At 44.8% G+C, this 25,435-nt stretch overlaps 1 protein-coding gene across 3 annotated transcripts in view; it reads right to left on the bottom strand.

Annotated features, from left to right (window-relative positions):
• The window catches only part of NHSL1 (NHS like 1), a 249,052-nt gene extending 225,990 nt beyond the window's left edge, over positions 1-23,062 (bottom strand). For all 3 annotated transcript variants that reach the window (XM_082633918.1, XM_082633912.1, XM_082633917.1), the window contains exon 1: positions 22,648-23,062. In XM_082633918.1, coding sequence (XP_082490044.1) covers positions 22,648-22,930 — 283 coding nt within the window. In that variant the 5' untranslated portion in view covers positions 22,931-23,062. The remainder of the gene's footprint in view (positions 1-22,647) is intronic.
• Positions 23,063-25,435: the final 2,373 nt, after the last annotated feature.

Raw genomic sequence — 25,435 nt, 5'->3', positions numbered from 1 at the left:
TCTGTGTTTCCTTGAAAATGTCTCTAAATTTTTTTTTTTTTCCTTTTTTGCGGTACGCGGGCCTCTCACTGTTGTGGCCTCTCCCATTGTGGAGCACAGGCTCCGGACGCGCAGGCTCAGCGGCCATGGCTCACGGGCCCAGCCACTCCACGGCATGTAGGATCCTCCCGGACCAGGGCACGAACCCGTGTCCCCCGCATTGGCAGGTGGACTCTCAACCACTGCGCCACCAGGGAAGCCTCCAAGAAATATTTTAAAGTCTAGCTTTATCTGGCCATGACTGGAGAAGTCATATCTGAGTAAATATTTGACAAATTGAAAAACAAATACTGATTAGATAATGGTTCGCTGTGGTATCCAAATGACCATAATACATTTCACACCTGCCATCCAATGTAAGACTAGGATCCAGCAGATGCTGCCGATGTGCTTGCCAGCCTCTCTGGTTCCGTGTGGTCACACTTATTTTGCATTTTAGTATGTCTCCTTTCAAGTTCCTTCTAGTATCAGTCAGTGATAAACTCTTTCACTCAGTAGACACATACTGACAAATTCTTATGTGCCCACTAGGCTGTCTACCCAAGCTACACAAGCTAGTAGGAGCAAGTCATAAGTTTCAAGAACTTGCAGATTCATTTGGGGAAACAGGCACACACACGAACAATTACGATAACATAATGCCCAAGAGGGGCGCACACAAGGTACTAACTGAGCAAGAGCAGAAACGGAAACTGCCTGAGAAGTGGAGAATTTAAATTGTCTGTCAAAAGGCTCAAAAACCCGGGATGACACTAAATGCTAAAGAATAAGCTCAATAAATAGAAGATATTTACAACTTGCCTCTAGACATGTTAGAGTGTATGTGTGTATGTGTAGGTATGTATGTTGTGTGTGTGTGTGCATGTGTGTGTGCATGTGTGTGTGTGTCCACCCATCTATCTAGAGAGAGGCATTTATTTTAAGGAATCGGTTCATGCGGCTGCGAGGGCAGGCAAGTCTGAAATCTGCAGGGCGGCCGGAGAGCCGGGGAAGACCCAACGTTATAGTCTGGAGGCAGAATTGACTCTTCCTGGGAGGACCTCAGTCTTTGTATCTTAAGACCTTCAAATGATAGGATGAGATCCTCCAGACACATTATGGAGGGAAACCAGCTGTACTCAAAGTCTACTGATTTCCGTGTTCATCACACTTGAAAAATACCTCCACAGCGGCACCTCGACTGGTGTTTGACCAAACATCTGGGCACCACAGCCTAGCCAAGTCGACACAGAAAATTAACCATCATGAACGCCAAGTCAGAAGAGTGGAATAAGAAACAGATACAACAAAGTAAGCAGTTCTTTGGTCCTTCATCTTCATGTTGTCGACTTTCCACCTTCCCTTTTTCTCCCCTAAATTCAGTGTTCGTTTCTCACTCCTTGTGTCTGCTGCCCTGGATGTGAGGGGGGAGGGCTTTCAGAAACCCTTGGCTTCTGCACCACGCCACAACAGACAGCGACTTAGCTTTCTAACAACGCAGAATCGAATTCTTGCATTGCTTTACTTCTGTGGCTTCAACTATCACCTCCACACAGATTAAACCCAAAATCCATTTCAAAAGAACTCAGGGGGCTTCCCTGGTGGTGCGGTGGTTGAGAGTCCGCCTGCCGATGCAGGGGACGCGGGTTCGTGCCCCGGTCCAGGAAGATCCCAGATGCCGCAGAGCGGCTGGGCCCGTGAGCCATGGCCGCTGAGCCTGCGCGTCCGGAGCCTGTGCTCCGCAACGGGAGAGGCCACAGCAGTGAGAGGCCCGCGTACCGCAAAAAAAAAAAAAAAAAAAAGCTAACAAGACTGCCCAACAAAACCAGTTCCTCCCTCCTGACTTTACGTCAACTGTAGCTGCATCAACATGCTATGCTACAGGTCACCCGCTCTCCACACCTGTTAGGCAGGCTTGTCCTTTGCCCCTTCCCACCGATGCCTAACACAGTGCCCAGCGCGTCATACCACACGGGTAGTTGAATGAATACACGGGTGTTACACCCAGTCAGTTGTCATTCTTGTAAATTCTATTCTAAAATACTGTCTCCTTTCTTTTTTGCTATTATCATTACACAAGCCAGACCACTTTAACCTCGTCCTCACTTGTTTTTAAACTCCTGTCTCAGGTTTCTATTTCATCTCGTACATTACAACACTTAATCTCCTTAATTAAAGGTATAATCCTATCACCCCTCTATTCAAACACCATTAATTTCCCTATTGTCCACTGAATCACAGCACCTTGTTTTTCTACCTAGCGACCAAGTCCCTCCCAGTGTGAGCTCCAGAGTCTCTCTGCAGTTATTCCACTACTGTATTCAGTCATGAGTTTAATAAATACACGGTGTCTAGCTGGGGGATGAATCGATCTGTAAAACAGCGCCAGCTCTCGATGCACTTTATCTGCAAGGACACACACAGTAAAGAAGGAACACGACATCAGGTGCAGCTGCTCTAAGATGGGTAGGTACAGGGTGCCGTGAGAACGCAGGAGAGTGGACAGGCACACAGGGATGGGGAACAGTACACAACATAGCTCAAATGCCACCTCCTTGAAAGAGTCAGTAGATTTAGTCAGACTGACAAACTATAGGAAAGGCCATGCAGTCAAAAACAGCAGCCGTTATCATTTGCGGGGTGAAAGTCAACAATGAATCAGAGTACGTTTATTTAACTAAAGATTCAGGAAAATCATCTATTATAACTAAACACAATTCAAATGGCACATCAAGTATCATGTCTGATTATAAAGTAAGGAGATGAATTAAACACACACACACCTCTAGGAACTGCTATATCCAGATAAATATCATCTTTTGAATTAATGATCTTGAGACATTTATTCCAGGAATAACTCTGGAAACTCTCACTCTATGTCAAAATGTTCAATACCTGAAGAGCTTGAACACACACCTTATCACCAGATTTCTTGCCAGAAATTTGCCAAAAGCAAAATCCATGCTCTTCAAAGGACAGCTTCACAGTAACGCCAGATATTATCAATACTGCTACACAATGAGATGGGTACAAGGATTTTCACTGCATCGTGGCTTGAAATGATAAAAATTGAAAAAGAACCTAAAAGTCTATCCACAGGAGGATGACGAAACAATGTGATGGGAGCTGTGAGGACAGACACCAAAGTGCTGACTGTGATTAACTCTGCAGAGGGGAGTGGCACCAGTGAGCGTGGGGAATAAAATCCTGTAGCACTGGCACCTTTTCAATGAGAATTTAATCATACAACTAATACACAAGCACAAACCAAAAATATAAATGTGCTAACAGATTCCAGATTCAATTTTTTAAAAATTCGACGTTTTTAGCAACAGCAATAACACTGGATGAAACACATACTCTCTCAAAATGACTATGGACGGAATATTTTCACTGAAATGTATAGAATAATATTTTTATCAGGTTTTTTTTAGACGTCAAATTGCATCTATTTGCAGTCATTAGCGTTCCAGAGCCGTGTTCCATGGGAAAACTGGTGTCAACATCCCTTTAAAGATGGCAATTCCTTAGCCAAGGCAAAGAACTAGAACTGCAACTCCAGACAGAACGCTAAATGCAGGAACAGGCAAGCAGAGTCCCGTTTCTGAACTTAATAGCACAAGCATAACAACCAAAGTGGAATTTTAAAATGCCTATTCCTGGGCTGTTTCAGAGTTCAAAGTCCAATAACAGTTTACAACAGCAACTCTTTAATTAAAAGCTTTTTGTAGGACAGTAAAAGGTATGTTCTACCATATAACAATGTCCTTCTTACTGAAATTAAAGAATATTTCTGGGGCTTCCCTGGTGGCGCAGTGGTTGAGAGTCCGCCTGCCGATGCAGGGGACACGGGTTCGTGCCCCGGTCTGGGAAGATCCCACATGCCGCGGAGCAGCTGGGCCCGTGAGCCATGGCCGCTGAGCCTGCGTGTCCGGACCCTGTACTCTGCAATGGGAGAGGCCACAACAGTGAGAGGCCCACGTACCGAAAAAGAAAAAAAAAGAAAAAAAAGAATATTTCTGTCTACAACTGGTCAATAGGAGGTAAAAGGAAGGAGAGAATCAAAAAAAAAAAAAAAAAAAAAAACAATGAAGCAACTTCTGGCATTGTTAAAAAAAAAAAAAAGACTGAAATACTGGAAAACTTCAACACTAAGAATTGCTTTTTGGGCTTCCCTGGTGGCACAGTGGTTGAGAGTCTGCCTGCCGATGCAGGGGACACGGGTTCGTGCCCCGGTCTAGGAGGATCCCACATGCCGCGGAGCGGCTGGGCCCGTAAGCCATGGCCGCTGAGCCTGCGCGTCCGAAGCCTGTGCTCCACAATGGGAGAGGCCACAACAGTGAGAGGCCCACGTACTGCAAAAAAAAAAAAAAAAAAAAAAAAAAGAATTGCTTTCTAGTCTACATCAAAATTTGGATTTTCATGTTTTGTCATCATGTGAGATAATGCAAAAATCATCTAAGTGAAGCCTGTGTTCTGCTGTATGTAAAAAATTACAGAGGATAGCATGACCATCACTCAACACAACGTAATTTCTCTTGGAAAGAACCAAATGGAAACGCGTATACTTGAGACATTATTCTAAAGAACAGGGAAAGAAAAGGAGGATAAAATGTCACTGTTTGGTCAACCACAATGTTTTCAATTCTCTTCTAGAATTTCATTCTCTCACCAAATCCCAAGTAAGTCAAAACGCAAAGCATCTAACAGAAAGAATTTCAGGCCCTTTAATTGCCTGTTCAAAGGAATGTATCTTTATTTTGTTCATTATCTTCTCTACTTTCATATCCTTTCCGTACTCTCATGAACATGAATTTAGAAAGGCAAATATCAAATGAACAACCGGAAAATATCCGTGATGTTCAAATCCTTCTGTTATACACCACCTGCCAATAGTAGTTGCATCTTAGGGAACAGGACTATGAAAAAAGTTCATTACTTATGGAATTCTATAATTGTAACAGCTAATATTTCACTCTTCCTATGAAGTCAGAAAGACATTCTAATACATGTTACACACTGCATGAAAACCTTAGAATCACTGGGAAAGAACTCTTACAATGGACACATATGCCAAGTGTTAACCAGCATGGACAGTCTCAACTTTAAACAAGACTCCAAGGAAAATATAACTCCTCTTTAAAACCCAAAGCAGAGAAATGCCAGCTGCATTCAGTGACCAAAGTCATACTATATAATTTCTGAAATCACCAGAAATTCTTACCCTATTTGTCCATTCTACCTGATGTCAGTTCATAGCATCCCAATGTGAGAAGTTCCTTAGGTATTTTAAGGAAAACAAACAAAAAATCCTCTTTCTTTACTTTGGATTCTAGAGATCATGTAATCTCATTCACCTACATTTCAAATGATAAAACTGTAGCCTAGAGAGGTGATATAACTTGCCCAAGTGTCATAGTGTCAAGCATTAGAAGGTAAAATCCTCAAAATTCCAACACTCTTCCAATGTCACCCACAGATACTGTTTCTGGATTTCTGTCTGAACATCCATGAGTGCACATAAAAGAACCTTAAGCAGCATAAGGCAGCTCCCATTCTTGAGGAATTAGTTAGTTTTTTTTTTTTTTTTTTGCGGTACGCGGGCCTCTCACTGCTGTGGCCTCTCCCGTTGCGGAGCACAGGCTCCGGACAAGCAGGCTCAGCGGCCATGGCTCACGGGCCCAGCCGCTCCGCGGCATGTGGGATCCTCCCAGACCGGGGCATGAACCCGTGTCCCCTGCATCGGCAGGCGGACTCTCAACCACTGCGCCACCAGGGAAGACCAGGAATTAGTATTTTTGTTGGACTTTAGAGATAGATAACATGAAAGGCCAGCCATTTTCTAATTTTTATTATTAAGTAGAAAAGAGAGACATTTGGAAAGAAAGGGATTTTTAACTCAGCCCAGAAATACAGGTACCATTTTACATACATAGAGAGGAAAGGACAAATGGTTCTAGGATAGAATATGACCCACGTCTATAGGTTTTTTCACACGAGCCAATCCCCGCTGCTCATTTCCATGGCCATGAAGCCAGCTCTCATCAAAGGAAGCATGAAATGAATCACCATAAATCCTCGACAGCCACAGGGAAAAGTTAAAGCAGTAGTTTAACAGACCCTTAGCAGTTACATCCTTGAATGCTAAGGACAATACATTACCCTTAAAGGTGCTGCAATAACTATGAATCAGCCAATGAAGAATTTTATCATTGCCTCCACCTTATGATTTTCTTTCCCCTTCATAGTTATTCCTCTGACCACCCACCACTCAACAATAAGATTTAAAAAGTAAAGCATTGGGGCTTCCCTGGTGGCGCAGTGGTTGAGAGTCCGCCTGCTGATGCAGGGGACGCAGGTTCGTGCCCCGGTCTGGGAAGATCCCACATGCCGCGGAGCGGCTGGGCCCATGAGCCATGGCTGCTGGGCCTGCGCGTCCAGAGCCTGTGCTCCGCAATGGGAGAGGCCACAGCAGTGAGAAGCCCACATAATGCAAATAAATAAATAAATAAATAAATAAATTTAAAAAAATAAAAAAATAAAAAGTAAAGCATTTAATTATTATCTGTGACCCAGGAAAATTAAAACCCACAGTATACTAACAGGATACTTCAGCTTTGTCTAGATCCAATGCCATCTGAAAGATGATGGTTTATTTCTAATATAAAATGGTTACAGCAAAAACATCTGAACAAAAGGGACATTGCAGGTAATTCAGAATCCTTTCCAATTCTTCCTGAAACAGATACTCACCATGGCTCAGCTTAAAGTACTACATATGACTCTCAAAACATGAAATATATTCCTTTTCAAGGACTGTCAAAAGTGTACATTTCCTAATTATGCTAAATACTAGATTTTGGCTATTCATACATTTTCAATGAGAAAGCTTGAGAAATAAGCAAAGTGGTTTCCCAAGGGAGAAAATATTTCACTAGAAAAAAAATATATTGTTATTTGGTCTTGTCCCATCAATATAAACAGACATTTATGTAGCTAAGATTTAAGTGGCTAGAACAATTTCTAAGACTCAGCATTTTTTTACCTCTTCTCTTTCTCCCTTCATTTTTATAGCTACAAAGGAAACTGTCAAGATTCATTTCTGGCTACAGAGATGGGGAAGCCCAGTTCCGTATAACACAATCGTTGCACAGTTCTAAAAGCTCTTCGTCGAGTTTTTTCAAAGTTCAAGTTAAAAAACAGAAGTTCATTTTCACTTTGGAAATCAAACTTGAAAGAAAAATGTGACCTCCCAGAATTTAGTTCCTTCCAAGGAACTCCCTCAAGGACATAAATTGTTAAGACATGGCCACTTGGGGAAAACATTTTCAAGTCTTGTTTGACAGGCGAAGCTACATGGGAGTTGACAGGAGTAATTTTTTTTAACAAGCTCAAGTCTGTCTTTTCTTTACATGTTCAAGATGATTTAAAAACATGTACTCTACCAAAAGCTTGCTGGATTCTATAAACAATTCAGATCCTTTTCCAGAGAATGCTGAGTGCAAGTGGAAAGGATCTTTAATGCTTTACATATTGTTTATTTAAAAAAAAACACACACACACACAATCTTCGAACAGAAATCAAATGTAAATGCATGCTCATATAAAACTGGTAAGTAAAAGCAAAAAAATAAGGATTATAATAAGTGGGTTTTTGAAACTGATAAAACTGCTGACCCTCATCCATTTAAACTCTCCTAGAAAAAGAGGCACTATAAGCAGCTGCCTACTACAAACACTCAGCTTGAAACGCTCTGCATACAGTTGCCAATTGCCCCACATGAACCTGCAAGGCTGCTGGTGGCTTCTCCTTCCCCGACCCGGCCTAGACCTCTCAACTGTAATGAGTGCCCACAGCCAAGATCCTGCTAAATAAGCACAAGACCTAAAACGTGCTCAGTCGCATACACCTATGCATCCTGGAAGCCACCCTACCCTCTGCTTCCAGAGCTTTATAACTCACACATCCTGCTATCACAAAACCATAACGTCTACCTTCCCTCCCCTCCAAAACGGAATTTGGAGGCCTGATTCAAATCATTCATGCTATAGATGAAGCCAGTGTCACACAGCTTAGGGAAAGGGTTCGGAGGACAGAAGAATGTTGATCTTGTATCCTGGTTGCCATTTATAATCCATTTTCCCACAGCAAATTCTCATGTGATGATTTGACCCTGAGGCACTGTAGGTCTGGATATCTATATTTCAGGTTGAACAGGATTTCGGGGAGGGTTGCCCTGTGTCCTGAGCCTGGTCATGCTTTGGAAACATGGTTTGTAAGAGGAAATGTACTACAAGTTCAAAACAACTTAAAAATTAACTTTTGTAACTTGATAGGTTTCTAAATTAGAGATTATGTGTGTAATAAAACCAACTCATTGGAACTCAACAAACCAAAACCCCTAACTTCATTTTATCTGATCCCAGTTTGAAAAGAGGAAAATGACATCAAAACTCACATCAAAATGTAACCAAAACACTATTTTTAGAGAACACACTGAAAAAATTTAATCCAATATTCTAGACCTTCAGAACTGAATTATCATGATATCCAAAACAATGATCTTAAAGTCCCACAATCAACCCAATTATCAAACCTAATTATCAGCTATCTAGAAAACTAAATCAACCAGAACACAATTAACCAGAACACTCATCAGGAAACTTTACAGTATTAGGGTCCAAACAAATAATTAAGTCCAAAGTCTTAACTTTATTAACACTTCAATTTTGAAATACACTCAGAAAAAAGAAGTTAAAAGTTTTTTAAAAATAGTAAGGGCGGGGCTTCCCTGGTGGCACAGTGGTTGAGAGTCCACCTGCCGATGCAGGGGACACGGGTTCATGCCCCGGTCCGGGAAGATCCCACATGCTGCGGAGCGGCTAGGCCCGTGAGCCGTGGCCGCTGAGCCTGCTTGTCCGGAGCCTGTGCTCCGCAACGGGAGAGGCCACAACAGTGAGAGGCCCGCGTACTGCAAAAAAAAAAAAAAAAAAAAATAGTAAGGGCCAATCCAAAGTACCTATCAGCTAATATTTCTTGTTTGTATGGGCCAGGCACTGTTCTATATATCTCATTTTATCTACACAACTACCATTAACACAATACCCATTTTACCAAGGAGAAAACACAGCACAGAGAGGTTAAGTAATTTATTCAAGGTCACACAGCCTGTCTCTTTACTAGGCTCTGTAGCCATTATCAAACTGCTTCAATTATCTTTGACCTCTCCAAATTACAGTGGATTATACTGTATGTACTAACAGCTAATTTATGGACAGCTTACGTAAATAAGAAAATAATCCATGGAAAAGCTGAGTTATATTGGGTAAAGCAAAATAGGATTCCACCACCAGCAACAGAACACCAAGTACTCAATACGTTTATGCTTGTATATTTTTCTCACATTTATTCAAACATGTAAGTCCCATCCGCAAGTAAAATTTCCCATGTCTGCCTCAAGTTTTCCTAGTTCCGTTTTTTCGTTAGGAGGCACTCACTAAAATATCGAAATGGGGGTTTTATGTAATCAGTATTTAGAAAGAATAATCCTCTCCCTTCAGATTTTGTTTAGAAACTGTGTCCCTACCCTACGATTGTGGTGAGTCACCTCCCTGCTCTCTAGATGCTGTTTAAAGTTCCTGGGAAAAGGGAAATCAGAGAGGCTGCCCTTAGCCCTGAGGACGATAAGCAAGCCCAGGGGGGCAGGTTATTAATCTCCAAAGAGCGAAGGCCAGCTAGCCCGTGTGCCTCTGAGGCACAGACTGGCAGGGTTCCGAGCCTCTCAAGGCAAGACTCCCGTTGTATGGTAATGAAGCGCCCGTTCATAAACCCGAACTGCCCCGGCAGAGGCGCAAGCTTGGTAAAGAGCCCTCTGGGGATTCAGCTTTTGCAGCCCCAGTCACTGCCCCAAGCACAGCGCAGGCTACAGGTCTCTAAGAAGATTCACTCCTCTGGCCCCTGGCCAGCTGATACTGCAGACAGTGGTTCTCAAACTCCAGCATCAGAATCACCTGGAGGGCTGTTGGCAGCACATTGCTGAGCCCACCCACACGGATTCTGACTTAGTAGGCCTGGGGTGGAGGCCAAGATTTTGCATTTCCAGCAAGTTCATGGGATATGCCGATGCTCCTGGCCCAGGAATCACACTCTGAGAACTGCTGATTTAAGTTAATGGTTATGGATCCCAATTCCCGTGGCCGCCGCCACCAGCAAGCACCACGCGGTTAAAGGTATTTTCCATTAACACAGGTAAATGTGCTAGAGAGTGAAGTATCAACCAGCTAGTCTCCTCCATCACTAACAAGTAAACTAAGCCATTTCCTTGAGGTATAGGCTTGAGATAGCATGTTACAGTGTCACAGTATTTAAGTACAGCAGGCTTGGGGAGAGAAGGGAAAGGCAAGAAGAGAATTTGCCCCCTTAACTTAGCACTAAATAAAAATAAGCCTGGGGTTTCCCTGGTGGCGCAGTGGTTGAGAGTCCGCCTGCCGATGCAGGGGACACGGGTTCGTGCCCCGGTCCGGGAGGATCCCACATGCCGCGGAGCGGCTGGGCCCGTGAACCATGGCCGCTGAGCCTGCGCGTCCGGAGCCTGTGCTCCGCAACGGGAGAGGCCACAGCAGTGAGAGGCCCGCGTACCGCAAAAAAAAAAAAAAAAAGCCTGAAATTGAATTTGTTCCTATATCACCTCTCTTCTGACACTGATCATGAATGTCTGGCAAAGGAAAAGAGACCAGAAGATGGAACGCATTAACAAAAAGACTTTGTATTTAGAGACGAGAGCACCTTTCATCAGCGCAGCTCAACCAACCAGGCAAACTTTATTAATTCTCTACAGATTCACAAGAGCACTGTCACATGGGCTGCTAATTCACCTCCATGGGTCATGCCACTGGGCTAGTGGCAAAATGATTAAAAATTACCAGAATAAAATAGAAAATACCTATCAACCCCTAGGCATATTCAGAAATTTTTCAATATTAAAATGAACTTAAAAGTTCACAAAAATTAACTAAAATTATTCAAATAAAATGTTTAAACACAGAACTCACCTATACCAAATTTTGTCTCTACCACTTACCAGTTCTGTGACCTTGGGCAAATTACCTTACCTCTGTGCCCCTCAGTAAAATCAGTAAAGTGGGCGTGGTAACGTCTCTCTTACACAGTTTTTATGAGGATTAATGAAGCTGGCCCACAGTAAGTAGCCTACAAATGTTAGCTACAAATGTCATCCCATCAATGTTAATGTAAATACTTATTATTAAGCGGACTGGGCAATTTACAAGCAATATATTTAGATTATATGAAATGTACTAATGGCACTCAAAGACCTTTCTCCCACCCATTACACACCTTCATCCCCTGCCACCGTTATCATGAGTGAATTTGCCCCATCCCCCTATTTTTCCACAGACTATTCATTTTTCAACGAACCCATCCAACATTTACAATAAAAGGAACAAGGTTAATCCTCATCTTTCCACAAAACAAGAACCAAAGTTGCAGCAAGAGATAGTTGACAGACCTTTGTTTTTAAATATTGTTGAGCTTAATCTAAACAGACCACATATGTTGCCAAGACAAGGTGCCCGCCAAGGTGAGAAACCTTGAGACAGATTTCTAATTGCCATTTTGGTTAAGGGAAAAGGGAAATATTACTTGTGTTTCAAGGGAAAAAGAAATGTAACTTCAGAGGAAAAACAGCAACATAGTATTTGTTAGTACCAACAGGAAGGCAGCTCAACTAAAGAACCAAAAAAGAAGGAAGGAGACAACTATCTCTTGACTCAACGATCTGTTTGCTGCAAGGATACAGAGAACCCTCGTATTGGGCAAACAGTCTTAGACATAAAATATGATGAATTTTTCAAGCAGATGGGGATAATGACAAAGACTTAGCAATCCACTGGACTAACGGATAAAACTCCAACACATCCTCTCCTAGACACTACTCATGAGTACAATTGACAAGTTCTCAAATAACTAAACACAGAACAAACCCTAGGAAGCACCAGGAGAAAAAAGAAAAAAATTCTGTCTGCTTGATAACTCTTGTGTGAACACACAGACCCCTGGGAACATCATAAGGACTTCACTTGGGAGCCAAAGCAAAGTAAGAGATTGTCAGAGAGATGCACCCCAATGCTTCTCCTATTTAAAACAGCCTCTAGATGTCAATGACCTGGGGGAAATTCTCACAATATAAGCTAGGTTTTAAAAGATCAGGACAAAAAATTATATAGCAACAGTGATGTTCCCCGTTCTGTTAAAAATGCTATCTATTGCTATACTTATAGATAGATCCATACATATTTATTAACCAGAAAAAAAAAAAGAGGAAATGGACACTCCCTAGGTTGTAATACTTTTTCTTCTTTATATTCTCTGTACTTTACAGGTTTGAAATATGTGATGAATATACATTATAATTTTATAATCAGAACTATTTGATGGCATACTTTGCAAGGCTGAAAGCTTTGTACGCGGGCCTCTCACCGCTGTGGCCTCTCCCGCCGCGGAGCACAGGCTCCGGATGCGCAGGCCCAGCAGCCATGGCTCAGGGGCCCAGCCGCTCCGCCGCACGTGGGATCCTCCCGGACCGGGGCACAAACCCGCGTCCCCTGCATCGGCAGGCGGACCCCCAACCACTGCACCACCAGGGAAGCCCCAAGGCTGAAACCTTTTTAATGTACTTTTATTTACACAAAACTACACGGTAGGCTGTGTAATTCAATGATTAAGCTTCTGAGTCTACACTCATGAATAATGTTTAAGTTAGTCATTTCTGTACTAATTCAGTACCAACCTTTGGTCTTAAGCAGGCTGACAACCTGGAAAAAAATAACTCAAATGTCCATAGTTGCTTCATTCAAATGTCTATGAGTGTCACTCTGCACTGTACTCTGCACTTAAGGTAGATATAACCAAGACAGTGAAGTTAAAAATACCAAGCAGACCTCCAGATCATATGCATTTATGTAGTTAATGAAGTGACTATCTCAGAGTAAAACATTCCACACTAAAATTCAAATGCAGCCCTATATCAGTAATAGTCCTCTCCCACGTCAGGAAGTAATTCACATGTAGCACACTGGATATCCAGACAAAAGGCAGAAAATGCCCACTTTTAAATAAACTCAACTTACAGTGTTCATACATACATTTAACAGAAGCCCCTCCTCCCTTTTCCTTTGTTAATACAGGAAAAGATTAATCATCTCTTGGGAAGCTCATATTTTAAATGTATCTAAATCAAAACACTGGCAATAAAAAACATTTAAGAAGGTGCTTAGATTAACAATCCATTTCAAGGTTAACTAATCTTGTTTTCCTCAAATCAACTGCATTCTCTGACAAAAAAGAGAGTTAACTTCAATTTTACAAATAAAAAAGAAACTGGCTTAAAAGACATATAGAAAAATAATGAAAATAATCACTTTGGATCACATACACAAATAAACAAAGGCAATAGGACAATCCAGAAATTATATATCGATAGGTAGCAACGAAAGGAAAATAACATAAATTAACATTTTTATGTTTGCATGAAGAAATTCTGGAAGAATACAGAGAAGTTAATAAAGTGGTTATTCTAGTGCAGTGGGGGAGGACAAGGCAGAAAGGGAACAGAAGCAGGAGTGAGACTTTTCAATGCATTAACTTTGTACATATTTTTTTCAACAATGTAAATGTATTGCCTATTCCATAAATTAAATGAAAAGTTATGCTAAGATTATTTGGAATGCATGATTTTCCACCAACCTTAGCCCTTGTATAATGCAGAAGTAAAGAATCCCAGCTGTAGAGTCAGGCTACCTGGAGCTCCCTGAGTTGCCACCAGCTAGCTAAGTACAGCTGGAACATCCTGAGAGATGGAAGGCGGCGCCCTTGCCTAGATCATGGTCACAGCAGCCAGCCCATCAGCGGGCAAATGGCAGAGCGCCTCAACGGTCGTTCTCAGATGCCAACATAGGCATAAGTTGGCTGTGCACAGCATAGCCTCCACTTAACTCGATTTCCTTTGCTATACATTGTGTTCTCTGAGTCCTCAGAACATTGCATCGGATGTCTAATATAGCCATGTAGCAAGCCCCCATTTTATTCTACCATGTGTTACTGCCGTTTTAATCAGCCAGTTACTGCACAATCCTCCACACAGTACTTTACCAGCTTTTAATCTGAAGGGGTAAAAAGTAGAGGAAAAGAACAGGAGAGGATTTCCCTGCAGAATAACCAGAAACAGTTGTTAGTTCTCCCCAAGCAAGACACTGCTTTCCTCTGGGGATGTGGGTGGGTAATTTCTTGTGAAACAAATCAGAAGAATAAGCGAAAATAAAAGAATACTAATGGGGCTTCCCTGGTGGCGCAGTGGTTGAGAGTCCACCTGCCAATGCAGGGGACACGGGTTCGTGCCCCGGTCCGGGAGGATCCCACACGCCGCAGAGCGGCTAGGCCCGTGAGCCATGGCCGCTGAGCCCGCGCGTCCGGAGCCTGTGCTCCGCAACGGGAGAGGCCACAACAGTGAGAGGGCCGCATGCTGCAAAAAAAAAAAAAAAAAGAGAATACTAATGGAAGAAAATTCCCACCATCCCACAGGGGAAAAAAAAATCTTATTCCAGAAAGGAGGAAATAATGTTGTCAATAATGGTTAATTCCTTAATATCTACTTACACACTGAATCATTGACACCATATGGTAAAGTACCTGAAGAAGGACCCTGTTCCTCTTGTACCCCTCACAACTCAGCACTAGCAGAATAACCCCAAATACACTTCATGAATGGAGGACTAGCCCGCCATCTTCAATGGACCAGATTCCTAACACATAACACAGACTGGTGTTTCCAAAACTCGGTTAATCAGAATCACCTGGGGGTACTTGTCAGCCAGGCATGTTCCTGGCCTCACCCCAGACTTGCTGACTCAGAGTCTCCAGAATCTCTGGGAATCTGTTTTTAAACAGGGCCCAGGTGCATCTGATAACTCAGAAAGTGTGGGAAACACGAGGTGAATGAAATACTGCTAACAACTGCTCTACGTCCCAAGATGCCCAGGGAAAGCTGAGGTCTGAGCAGCTCCCCTCAAGTTCTGAGTGGGGGTGTGAAATCGGGTAGGAGCAGGGTTTAGGTGCTGACAGCTCCCTGGGCATCTGGGGTAAAGGGGATGCTCTTAGAGCTAAGCACCCAGTGGGAGCTGAACTGGGTCTGCAGTTGCTACAGGAGAAAGGAGGAAATGGAGGTGAAGAGGGCTCTCAGACATCCTCATAAAGGCCCCGGGAGAAAGGCTCGCTCCTCCAACCCCAGCTCCACAGGCCAGACCCCTGGGAGGCAGAAAGAAACCACCACCCTTCCCACCTTCCTGTCAGGAACCACGTGTACTTTAAGATCCTGGGCAGAACTCTCTGGTTTTCACATGAGAAGCATCTGTATGTTTATCTCTGACCAAAGCTTCATCTTCTAGGCTTCAGTGAGCGGCCTCAGACGGACTGGGCCACCTGCAGTAGTACATGAACATCCATGTACCTTCAGATGCTAACTCAGCCTTCACTGTCATCAAAATAACAGCAAAGGCTATATACACATTAGCTGTGTGCCAAGCACTGTGCTAAGTACTTCAGAGGCATGTCTCAAATTTCTTGGCTATATGCTAATAGTTTGAGAGGTTTCAAAACCAAAAAAGAAGGAAAAGGGAGAAGATGAAAAGACTTAGAGTTTCCCCCAGTCCGCCCCCACCAGACATTTGCCAGGTTTCTGCCATATCCTCTTAGCATCAGCTTTCCTCATCTGAGTACAAAATATCATGACTTGAGGAGAGACAGTACCACAGAATGGCTAGGACAGGCTCTGGACACAGGTCTGCCTGGGTTCAAATCCCAGCTCTGTTGCTTACTAGCTGTGAATGTAGACAAATTATTTGTGGCTTAGCTGCATCATCTGTCAAACAGAAATAATAATGGTATCCATTTCCTGGAGTTGTTGTACATAGTAAAGTGTCTGGCCTATAGCAAGTGTTCTGACATTAGCTGTCCTTACTATCAGACAGTACAAAGTTGCCGAAAAGACAGCCCAATACCAGAAGCTGGAATTGTGCTGCTGCCTAGATATTGATACCACTAATGTCATTTCTCGGTTGGAGTGATGCTAAATGCTCTCACAGACATGTCATTTAATTCACAAGGAAAGGGACTGAGGCTGGGACCTCCAGGGCCTTTTCTCAGAAGAGTCCTCATTCAAAAACAGATGCTCCATCTCTTTTGTTCCATTTGTCTAAAGTGCTGCTAAGGCGTGCAGCACAAATGTAACATCCTCTACCACAACCGAAACATCATCCAGCACCATCCTGCTGATTTTGAACTTCAAATCTTGCAAAATTAATTCATTCCAGCATATAAACCAATTTGAGGAGAAATAGAGTTAAATAAATAAGTTACTAGGTGCTTAGTTAGGTGCAAACCATTTTATTTTATACTTAAAATGTAATTTTTAACACATATTAGAATGATAGCCAGAGGAAAACACTGCGTTATTCTTCTCTGTTTCTAAATTTTCTTCCAAAGTATTAAGACTCTCAAAGATCTCTCTCCTATTGTGTAAGTTTTTTCATTTGCTAGTCCCAATCCTAACACAATACATACAGATCAAATTTTAATACTGGCTCTTCCTCTCATATAGCGGAAAACTAGATAGTTGCTAAATAAATCATTTCAACCTAAATGTAGGTAGCTTTTTAAACCAAGTAATTATAGTTTCAGTACCCAGGAGTCGAAAAGTAGATTGATGTTTTGGCTTAAACGATATATGCTCATAATATTTTTCAAAAATAACGCTCTTTTTAAGAACTCTAACATATGGCAAATGCGTTTAAACAGTTCTCTTTCCAAAATGATGTTATCACTTTTCAAGGATGAAGAGGAAGCTATGAATGGACTGTGGGCAGGATATACGCAAATTTGAAACAAGTACCTACCTGATCTGTTTGGAAAAGTACTAAGCCCTCAAGATGCGAAGCTCCATGCGCTCCACGTGGGTAAAATATGAGTTAAAAGAGTCCATATGGTCATAAAGAATTGATTTTAGACACAAACACTTTTTTAGATGCCTAACGATAAGAATCAGAGAGAGATTATTGATCAAAGTTGTATTTACAAGGTCATCTGAGATACTACTATTATCAAATAGTAACCCCTCATTAGCACCTCAAAATGCCAAAATTGGAAAGGCCCACAGAGGTCATTTTAGACAAAGTCTCTATTTTACAGATAAGGAAAGGAGGTTTTGAATAAATTACTCCAGATCTGCATTAGAAAATGGCAGAGGGAGGCCTTCCCCGGTGGCGCAGTGGTTGAGAGTCCGCCTGCCGATGCAGGGGACAGGGGTTCGTGCCCCGGTCTAGGAGGATCCCACATGCCGCGGAGCGGCTGGGCCCGTGAGCCATGGCCGCTGAGCCTGCGCATCCAGAGCCTGTGCTCCGCAACGGGAGAGGCCACAACAGTGAGAGGCCCGCGTACCACCAAAAAAAAAAAAAAAAGAAAGAAAGAAAATGTTAGAGGTGAAGCCAGACTCAAGTCTCCCAGTTCTCAACCCAACGAGCTTCCCTGTCTATTTCAGCACTCCTCCCGGTGCTCTAAGAACACAAGGGCACTTGTTAAGCATACTGGAGACTCCCGCTCAACAGCTTTGGAAGGGTCTGGGAATCCGTAACTCAAACGAGAGTTCCAGGCAGTTCTTAAGGTCAGGCAAGTATGGGAAACACTGCTTCATCTCCTGCGGCCTCCTAAACCTGAGGTGCAATCTGGCCGCTCAGCTGTCAGTTTCTATTAACACATTTAGGGACCATCCAGGGATTAGAGGTCGGTGGAGACCTCATTTCCACGCCAACATCCTCCCCAGCATGTGGTATGTTTCAATGAAAGCAAGTCTTATGCCAATGTCACAGAAATAACAAACATTCATCAGCAGGCAAGCAGGCACAAAAACAATCACACAACCTGTTCTTAAGAGTGAAATCTGTATTGTCTTCCCAACTCTGACAAGCACCTTGCATGAAAGATTCATTCTGAGAAAAAAGCAAAGATACCCTGACATCAGGACCAGTCAACCCTCTCTCTGGTTGGGTCAGGAGAGCAGTCATTGTGAGTTAGGACAATGCAGTTTGACACTTAAAGCACCACCCAGAAAGTATTAGGCTATAATGTCTGCCTAATACAGACAATACAAACCCATACCTTGTTTATGCAAAAATAGTGCCCATATGATCTTTCTGTCAGCAAGTTATCTTGAATGCCATTTATCTCACCTATAAAAATTGTATACATTCTACCAAGGCCATCACGTATGGGTGCACATGCTGAGAACCACACGGAAGCACAGTTAACATACACTAAGGTGTGAATGGTGCCCCTAAGGTGTGAATGGTACCCAACAAACCTCGCTAAACTTACAACGCTTCTAGAATCTAAGGGGGAGAAAAATCTGCTTTTCTGGAACTATAAGGGAAAAAAGCCAGCAAATCATCTTTTTTCCAAATCTGTTTTGACAATTACATTTCGTATTCACCCAGGAAGCACTGTTAAGGTGAAGTTTGGGACTAGAAATCAGAAGACTCAATGTTTGTATATGTATACCTCTTACTAATTCCAGAACTTCCATTTCTTTGTCCATAAAACGGATATACTACAACCTGGCCTTCCTACCTCGCAAGAATTGAAAAACATTCTTTCAGTTATAAAAGTGCTACATAGTATAATGTTATTATTAATTATAAAAAGAAACAAATCACTCAGGGTTTAAAAATAATACAGGGCTGTTAGATTGAGTGCCTACTGATTTCTGTATAGAAAAGTCTGTTTCGAATATTTACAGAGCCAAGATGTTAACTACCCAGATTTCTGGCCACTGTCACTATTCTTTTTTACACGGGCCTCTCACTGTTGTGGCCTCTCCCATTGCGGAGCACAGGCTCCGGACGCGCAGGCTCAGCAGCCATGGCTCACGGGCCCAGCCGCTCCGCGGCATGTGGGATCTTCCCAGACCGGGGCACGAACCCGTGTCCCCTGCATCGGCCACCAGGGAAGCCCCCACTGTCACTATTCTTAATGGGAACTTATTTTGTCAGCAGAATTAACGACATTTGACTTTAATGGAAGTATACTCATAACCTTAAAGAGGCAGAAAGTTTACTTTTTCATTTGTTTTTAAAGTAATTGTTGGGACTTCCCTGGTAGCACAGTGGTTAAGAATCTGCCTGCCAATGCAGGGGACATGTTCGATCCCTGGTCCTAGAAGATCCCACATTCCACGGAGCAACTAAGCCCATGTGTCACAACTACTGAGCCCGGGGGCCACAACTACCGAAGCCTGCACACCTAGAGAAGCCACCGCAATGAGAAGACCGCACACTGCAACAAAGAGTAGCCCCCACTCACCGCAACTAGAGAAAGCCCATGTGCAGTAACAAAGACCCAACGCAGCCAAAAATAAGTAAACAAAATGTTCCCTTTAAAAAAATAAATAAATAAAATAAAATAAAGCAATTGTCTTGTTCATGCAGACTTGCAGCAGTCAGTATAACAGTCCCTCCCAAAGGTTTCTGTAGTTATTCTTCCTGACACTGAGCACTAAGAAACTAAATATTAGTTCAGTTCAAATATCGATTGAGCTGTCACATTCCAGGCACTGTTTTAAACTTTGGAAAAACAAAGATGCAACCATCCTTGACCTCAGGAGCTTGCTATCTAGCAGAGGGGAGCAGAAATGAATAGAGGATTTCAGCCCACACTGGTAAATGTGGGGATGGAGGGACTGAACAGATGCATGCCTACACTGGATGCCATGGGAACCCTCCCTCCAACCTGGTGGTGTTGGGGGAAGCATTAGGGGAGTTTTTAAGGATAAGCAGGAGGGAAAAAATGATGTATGCTATCCCCAATTATAACAAAAAATTATTTTGGATGACTACCTATGAGATTTTGAGGAATGGCAAACTTGACTAAATACTTCTCAGAATTATTGAGGAAGGACTGGCCCACAGGACTAAAATGCTGTTTCTGTATTGGAAAGATAAAAGTGTATACGTTTTTTAAACAGCTCCACTCACACCCTTGATTATAGTAGAGACCCATCAGGCAGTGAAATATACACTGCTGCTGCACTCTGGCTTCTGATAAACTGTTCAGTTCTGTTACTTGCTCCTTGGGAGACTCATTTCAAGGTTTATCTGACAAGAAGGATGAAATTAAATGGTCATTGTCATCCTTGGGACTGTTTATGCAATGTATCTAAATTGTTACCCATTCCCAGGTAACCCTAAATGGGGCAGGATATATGCAGTGGGACAGGAGGCGAGTCAATCAGGTCTGGGCTCCAGGCCCAGCTGTGCCATTAGCCCACCATCTAACCTGGGGCTAATCACTTCAACTCTCTTGGATTCGATTTCCTCCCTTGTTAAGAGTTAATGAAAGAGATGTCCTTTACAGGCAGTTTCAAGTCCAAAAGTGTATGCGTCCATTCTAATGTAGCATGTTATTCTCTAGACCTGCCTAAAAGGGGACCAAAAAGACTTCAAAATGTAGCTTTTACACAGGAACAAGACATTAAAAAAAAAAAAGAAGCCTAACAGAGTCTAAATAAGATGAATGCATAGTGTTTCAATGCGTCTTAGCATATAAAAAAGTTAAGTGTGTGAAGGTGAAAAACCACAAAAACACCATGTCTTTATAGTTCAGCTTTCTTCTCTATATGTGTACTTCTACTCTCAGACATAATTATATTCAATAAAAGCCTTCCTTCTCCATCATTAAAAAAAAAGGATGAGCCAGGTTTTGCAGTATGAAATCAAAGCCAAAGATTCAAAGAAACTTGTGAAATGTTTTCAAGAGAGTTACTTCAGTCACTAATTAGGACAACCTTAGTTAATTCAGGGAATTTGGGGGATTTTGACTATGAACCTTAGCTATTGGTGCATATGTATGAAAAGAGAGAAAAGTGATATGTTCAAATGTAAAACAAAACTGGCAAAAGAAGGAGTTCTTGACCTCCAGGGAGTTTTTTCTTGTCTTTCAGTTCCCACAATAGATCAGTTCACCTAGCAGTCAGATCTGCCTCATCACAGCATTCCTCAAGGGTGAAATTCTCCTTCACCTACACACAGACACTCTACACGGGAAAGGCATAGAAGCATCTAGTGATTACTGAGATGACAATGACACTCCACTAAGACAGTATATCCTGATGCATGAGGTCAGCATTCACATTAAGTAGATATATTCTTGTTATGTCCAACAACTTTATGAGACCACTTTGACTTTTTCCCCCCTTTCTAACTTTTTTTTTTTTTGGTGGGGGAGGAATGGGGGGAACTCTCCCTGGTTGAGAACAGCCCACAACTTATAAGGATGTGTTGACAGCAATATCAGAGAGATGAACTGTAAAATGTAAAACCATCACATAACTTCACAACTTGGAGAAAGATGTATTACAGCAAACAATCTCACCAGTGTTAAAGTACTAAAAACTTGAACTGTTCCAGTTGTAAAGTGGTAAAATATAGCTAAGCTTTTCTAGCAAGGATGGAAAAAGAATGTAAACCAGCTATTCAAGATTGCATATGAAGTGATCCTAAGAGACAGTATTTCATCCAGAGCTGCTGAAATCTAGGCGTGTTTTACACCAACACCTACCCTCCCACCCTGCAATTCATCAACCATCTCCACTTTACCCTTTACACTGAGGAATATGACCAAGTCCATGTACCAAAAGGGGAGAAACCACATAAACATCACACTGAAAGTTTGTCTACTTTGGGCCAACAGGAAATTCCAGTTACTTCATTCACTGGAGCTGGTTAAGCTGCTGAAATGAAATAGATGCTTGGAGAGATCACTACCTCAGGACAGAGACTTGATTTTCAGAGTTGGAGGAGTTTAGACAAAAGACGAATGGGATGCTGAGTCTCACTACAAGGTCAAGGCTCCCTGAATTATAAAGAGCTGGTGGGTGAGTGAAGGGGCCGGGGGTCGGGAAGAGGCAAAAATTAGCACCAAAAAAGAAAACTCTGAACTAAAAGCGGACTTTTGTTTGTACTTAGGTAAGAGCACCGGTCAGAGAGGTGAATGCAGCCCCAACGCTCGCTGAGATCCTCAGAGATTTTCACAAACGGATCCTCCTGAAGTCTCAAGGACCAGAATCATAGTAAGGCCATACCTATGTGGTACCCTGCTTCTGCAACAGACCACCTTTCCCAGACCCTTTTCCCACGACCTCGGCTCCTCCTCTGCCTACAGCGCCCCCGGGGCTCCTCTCAGCCTCCCCCACACACAAACAAGAGGGAAGGAGCGGACAGTGGGACGGGGCCAGCCCAATTCTCACACTCCATCAGGGCGCCCACTCCTTCGAGGCGGCCGGGAACCTTCGGAACCCGAGAACAACACACGCGCCCGCCACCTGCACGGCCGCCGGGTCTCGGGTCTCACCGTCCCCACTCGAGAGCCCTACCCTCGCGCTGGGTAGGGGCTCCGGGGTTCCGCGCGGATGCCCGAGAGCCGGCTCGGGGCCGCCAGGGGGCGGGAGGGAGCAGCAGGCTGGGCGCCTCCCCGCCTCGTTCCCCTCCCCCGAGCCGCTTGCCACTCACGGATTTTCACTCGGCGGTGGTCGAGGCGCGCGGTGGAGGCGTGCAGGGCGTCGAGGCGGCGGTGCAGCGCTGCGGTGCGGCGGCCCAGGGTGGCCGCCTGTCCCTCGAGCTCTCCGAAGATGTCCCCGGCGCAGCGCGACAGGTCGGCGAGTTGCTCCAGCAGGCAGACCAGGGCGTGCGAGCTGACCTGCTCCAGCGAGCGGAAGAGCGGCGCGCCCGCCGCCCCGGCCGCCTCCGGCTGGCGCAGCCGCGCGGGCTCCACGGTCCTCTGGTGGAAGGGCATGGCCGGGCCGGGCGGCGCGGGCGAGCGCGGCACTCAGTCCGGCCCCCGTCGGCGCGGGGCGCCAGTCCGCATCCAACACAAAGAAAAGTCCGGGCGGCGGCGGGGCGCCGAGGGGGCAGCCGGGAGGCTCCTACCCGCCGGGGAGCGGCGAGGCGGGCGGGCGGGACGGACCGACGGGCGGGCGGGCGGGCGGCGAGGAGGAGGAGCGGCGGCCGCCCGGGGAGCCGCGGGGAAGGGCTCCGGAGGGTCCGAGCGGCGGCCGCCTGGCGCCCAGCGGCGCCCTTCCAGCCGCCAGGGTTCCCGGGCCGCGCGGCCAAAGGAAGTTCGAGGAGCAGCTCCCGGGCTGGGGGCGCGGCGGGCGAGGCAGCGAGCGGAGACGCGAGTCCCGCTGAAGTTTGCAGGGAGGCAGGAAAGAGCCGGCGGCTCCTTCCCTCCCTCCCGATTGGAGAGGGAGGAGGAAGCGGGGGAAGTGCCGCCGACACCGGGCGAGAGGGAGGGGAGGCGAAAGAAAGGAAAAGGGGAGGAGAAAAGGGCCGGCCCGGGGAACCACCTGCGGCTCCCGCGGCCGCCGCGCCCAGCGCTCGCGGGGAGGTGGTGGCCCCGCGCCTGGCCGTACCCTGGCGGACCGGGCACGGCCGCCCGGTTCGGGGGTTCCCACGTCGCCGCCCCACTCCCGTCAAAGCCCCCCCGGCGGTTGGGCAGAGCCCTCGCGCGATCCCCGGCCCCCGCGCTGGGAGGGGTGGGGCGCCGCGGGGCGGAGGCACGAGGGCGGCGGCGGCGAGCCCAGCTCCGGCTGCTCACCTGCGCTTCTGCCCGCGGGGCCCGGGTCAGCGCGCCCCGCCCGCCGGCGACCCCCCGGGGCCTCTGTGGGTCCCCCTAGGCTCTCCCAGTCCCCCTCTGGGAGGCGGCCACGGCTTCCGGGCCGCTTCGGTGGATCTAAAAGAGGACCTCGTTAAATCGCCCAGTGGCCAGAGGTTCTGTAGCCGACTAGGAGTGCGCGCGTGGGGGCGGGGAGGACTCTAAGGACTTCTTTTTGGAGGTGCTTCAAGTGAGTTTTTCTTAGCAAAATGGCTCCTCCTGTGGCTCCCTCCCCTCCATCTGGAAGGGTCCTACAGAAATGTGCTGAATCTGGGTTTCTTGCCCCAAGCATGTGAGACGGAGAGAGAGAGGGAGTGTGTGTGTGTGTGTGTGTTGGGGAAGTGGGGAGCGGGGGTGGGGTGGGGACGGGGGAGAGGGCGGACCAGAACCTAGAACCCTAAATTCGGTGCCTGGAAGACGTTTAAGCTAAATGCTATTGAGATCACGGTCATGGGACACCCCACTAACTCAAACCTTCTGGTTAGAAGTATTTGAGGAGACTGAGTCCAATACCCCCGAAGCTCAGATCTCACTGGCCTCCTCGCTATGTTTGCTCAGCTTCGGTTTCTGCCCCCCAAGTGACCCGAATTGCTGGGCTGTTGGGTTGCAGTTTGGGAATCAGTCTCCCAGAGCTGTGCTGATTGTACTACAAAGTGGATTCCCTTTCTCTGGGAGACAGGAGAAGTGCAAGACAAACAGGCCCAAGGGAGCACCTTCAGATGAAAGTTAATAGAAATGGGTTTTGCCCACAATATGGGCAAATAACAGTCTCATAGCTCACCCACTCTGACAACCTTCGGGTTATTATGAGGCACAAAGGAACTGCTGCTGTCCCTGAAAAAAAATGCTTTGAAATTTATGAAGCACCGTATAAACATCAGGTACAGTATACAAGTCTGTGATTCTCTCAAGAAGTATGTTTTGAGGGCCTGTGTGTGAAGCCTGGCTAGAAAATTAAGATACAGTCAGCAAAGCTGGCTCCATCCCAGCCATCAGGGGGCTCCCGGTGCAGGGAACCAGAAATAACATTTTGAATTCACAAATAATTCACCTATTTATACAATTCAGCGGATTTTAGTATATTCAGTGTTATGCAAACATCACAATTTTAGAACATTTTAATCACCTCCTCCTCTATCCACACCCCCCCCCACCACCAAAAAAACAGTTCTCTTCAATACTCGTCTTTTTGTTGCTATGTATCTGCCTCTTTTGGACATTTCATATAAAGGAAATTACACAATATGTGCCCCTTTGTGTCTATCTTCTTTTGCTTAGCATCCTGTTCTCCAGGTTCATCCATGTTACGCCCTATATAAGTGCTTCAGTTCCTTTTATGGCTGAATAATGTTACATTGCATGGATATACCACATTCGTTTAACTATTCATCCGTTGATGGACAGCTGAGTTTCCACTTTGGGGCTATTATAAGTACTGCTGCTATGCACATTCATGTACAAGTTTTTGTGTGGATATAGGTTTTCATTTCTGTTGAGTATACACCCAGGAGCAGAACTGATGTGTCACATGGTAATTATGCTTAACTTTTTGAGAAACTGCCAGACCATTTTCCAAAGTAGCTGCACCATTTTACATTCCCACCAGCAGTGTATAACGGTTCCAGTTTCTCCACATCCTCACCAATA

Source organism: Mesoplodon mirus (genome assembly GCF_964341445.2).
Source record: "Mesoplodon mirus genome assembly, chromosome: 10".
NCBI lineage: Eukaryota > Metazoa > Chordata > Mammalia > Artiodactyla > Ziphiidae > Mesoplodon > Mesoplodon mirus.
This window is presented reverse-complemented; position numbering and strand designations above follow the sequence as displayed.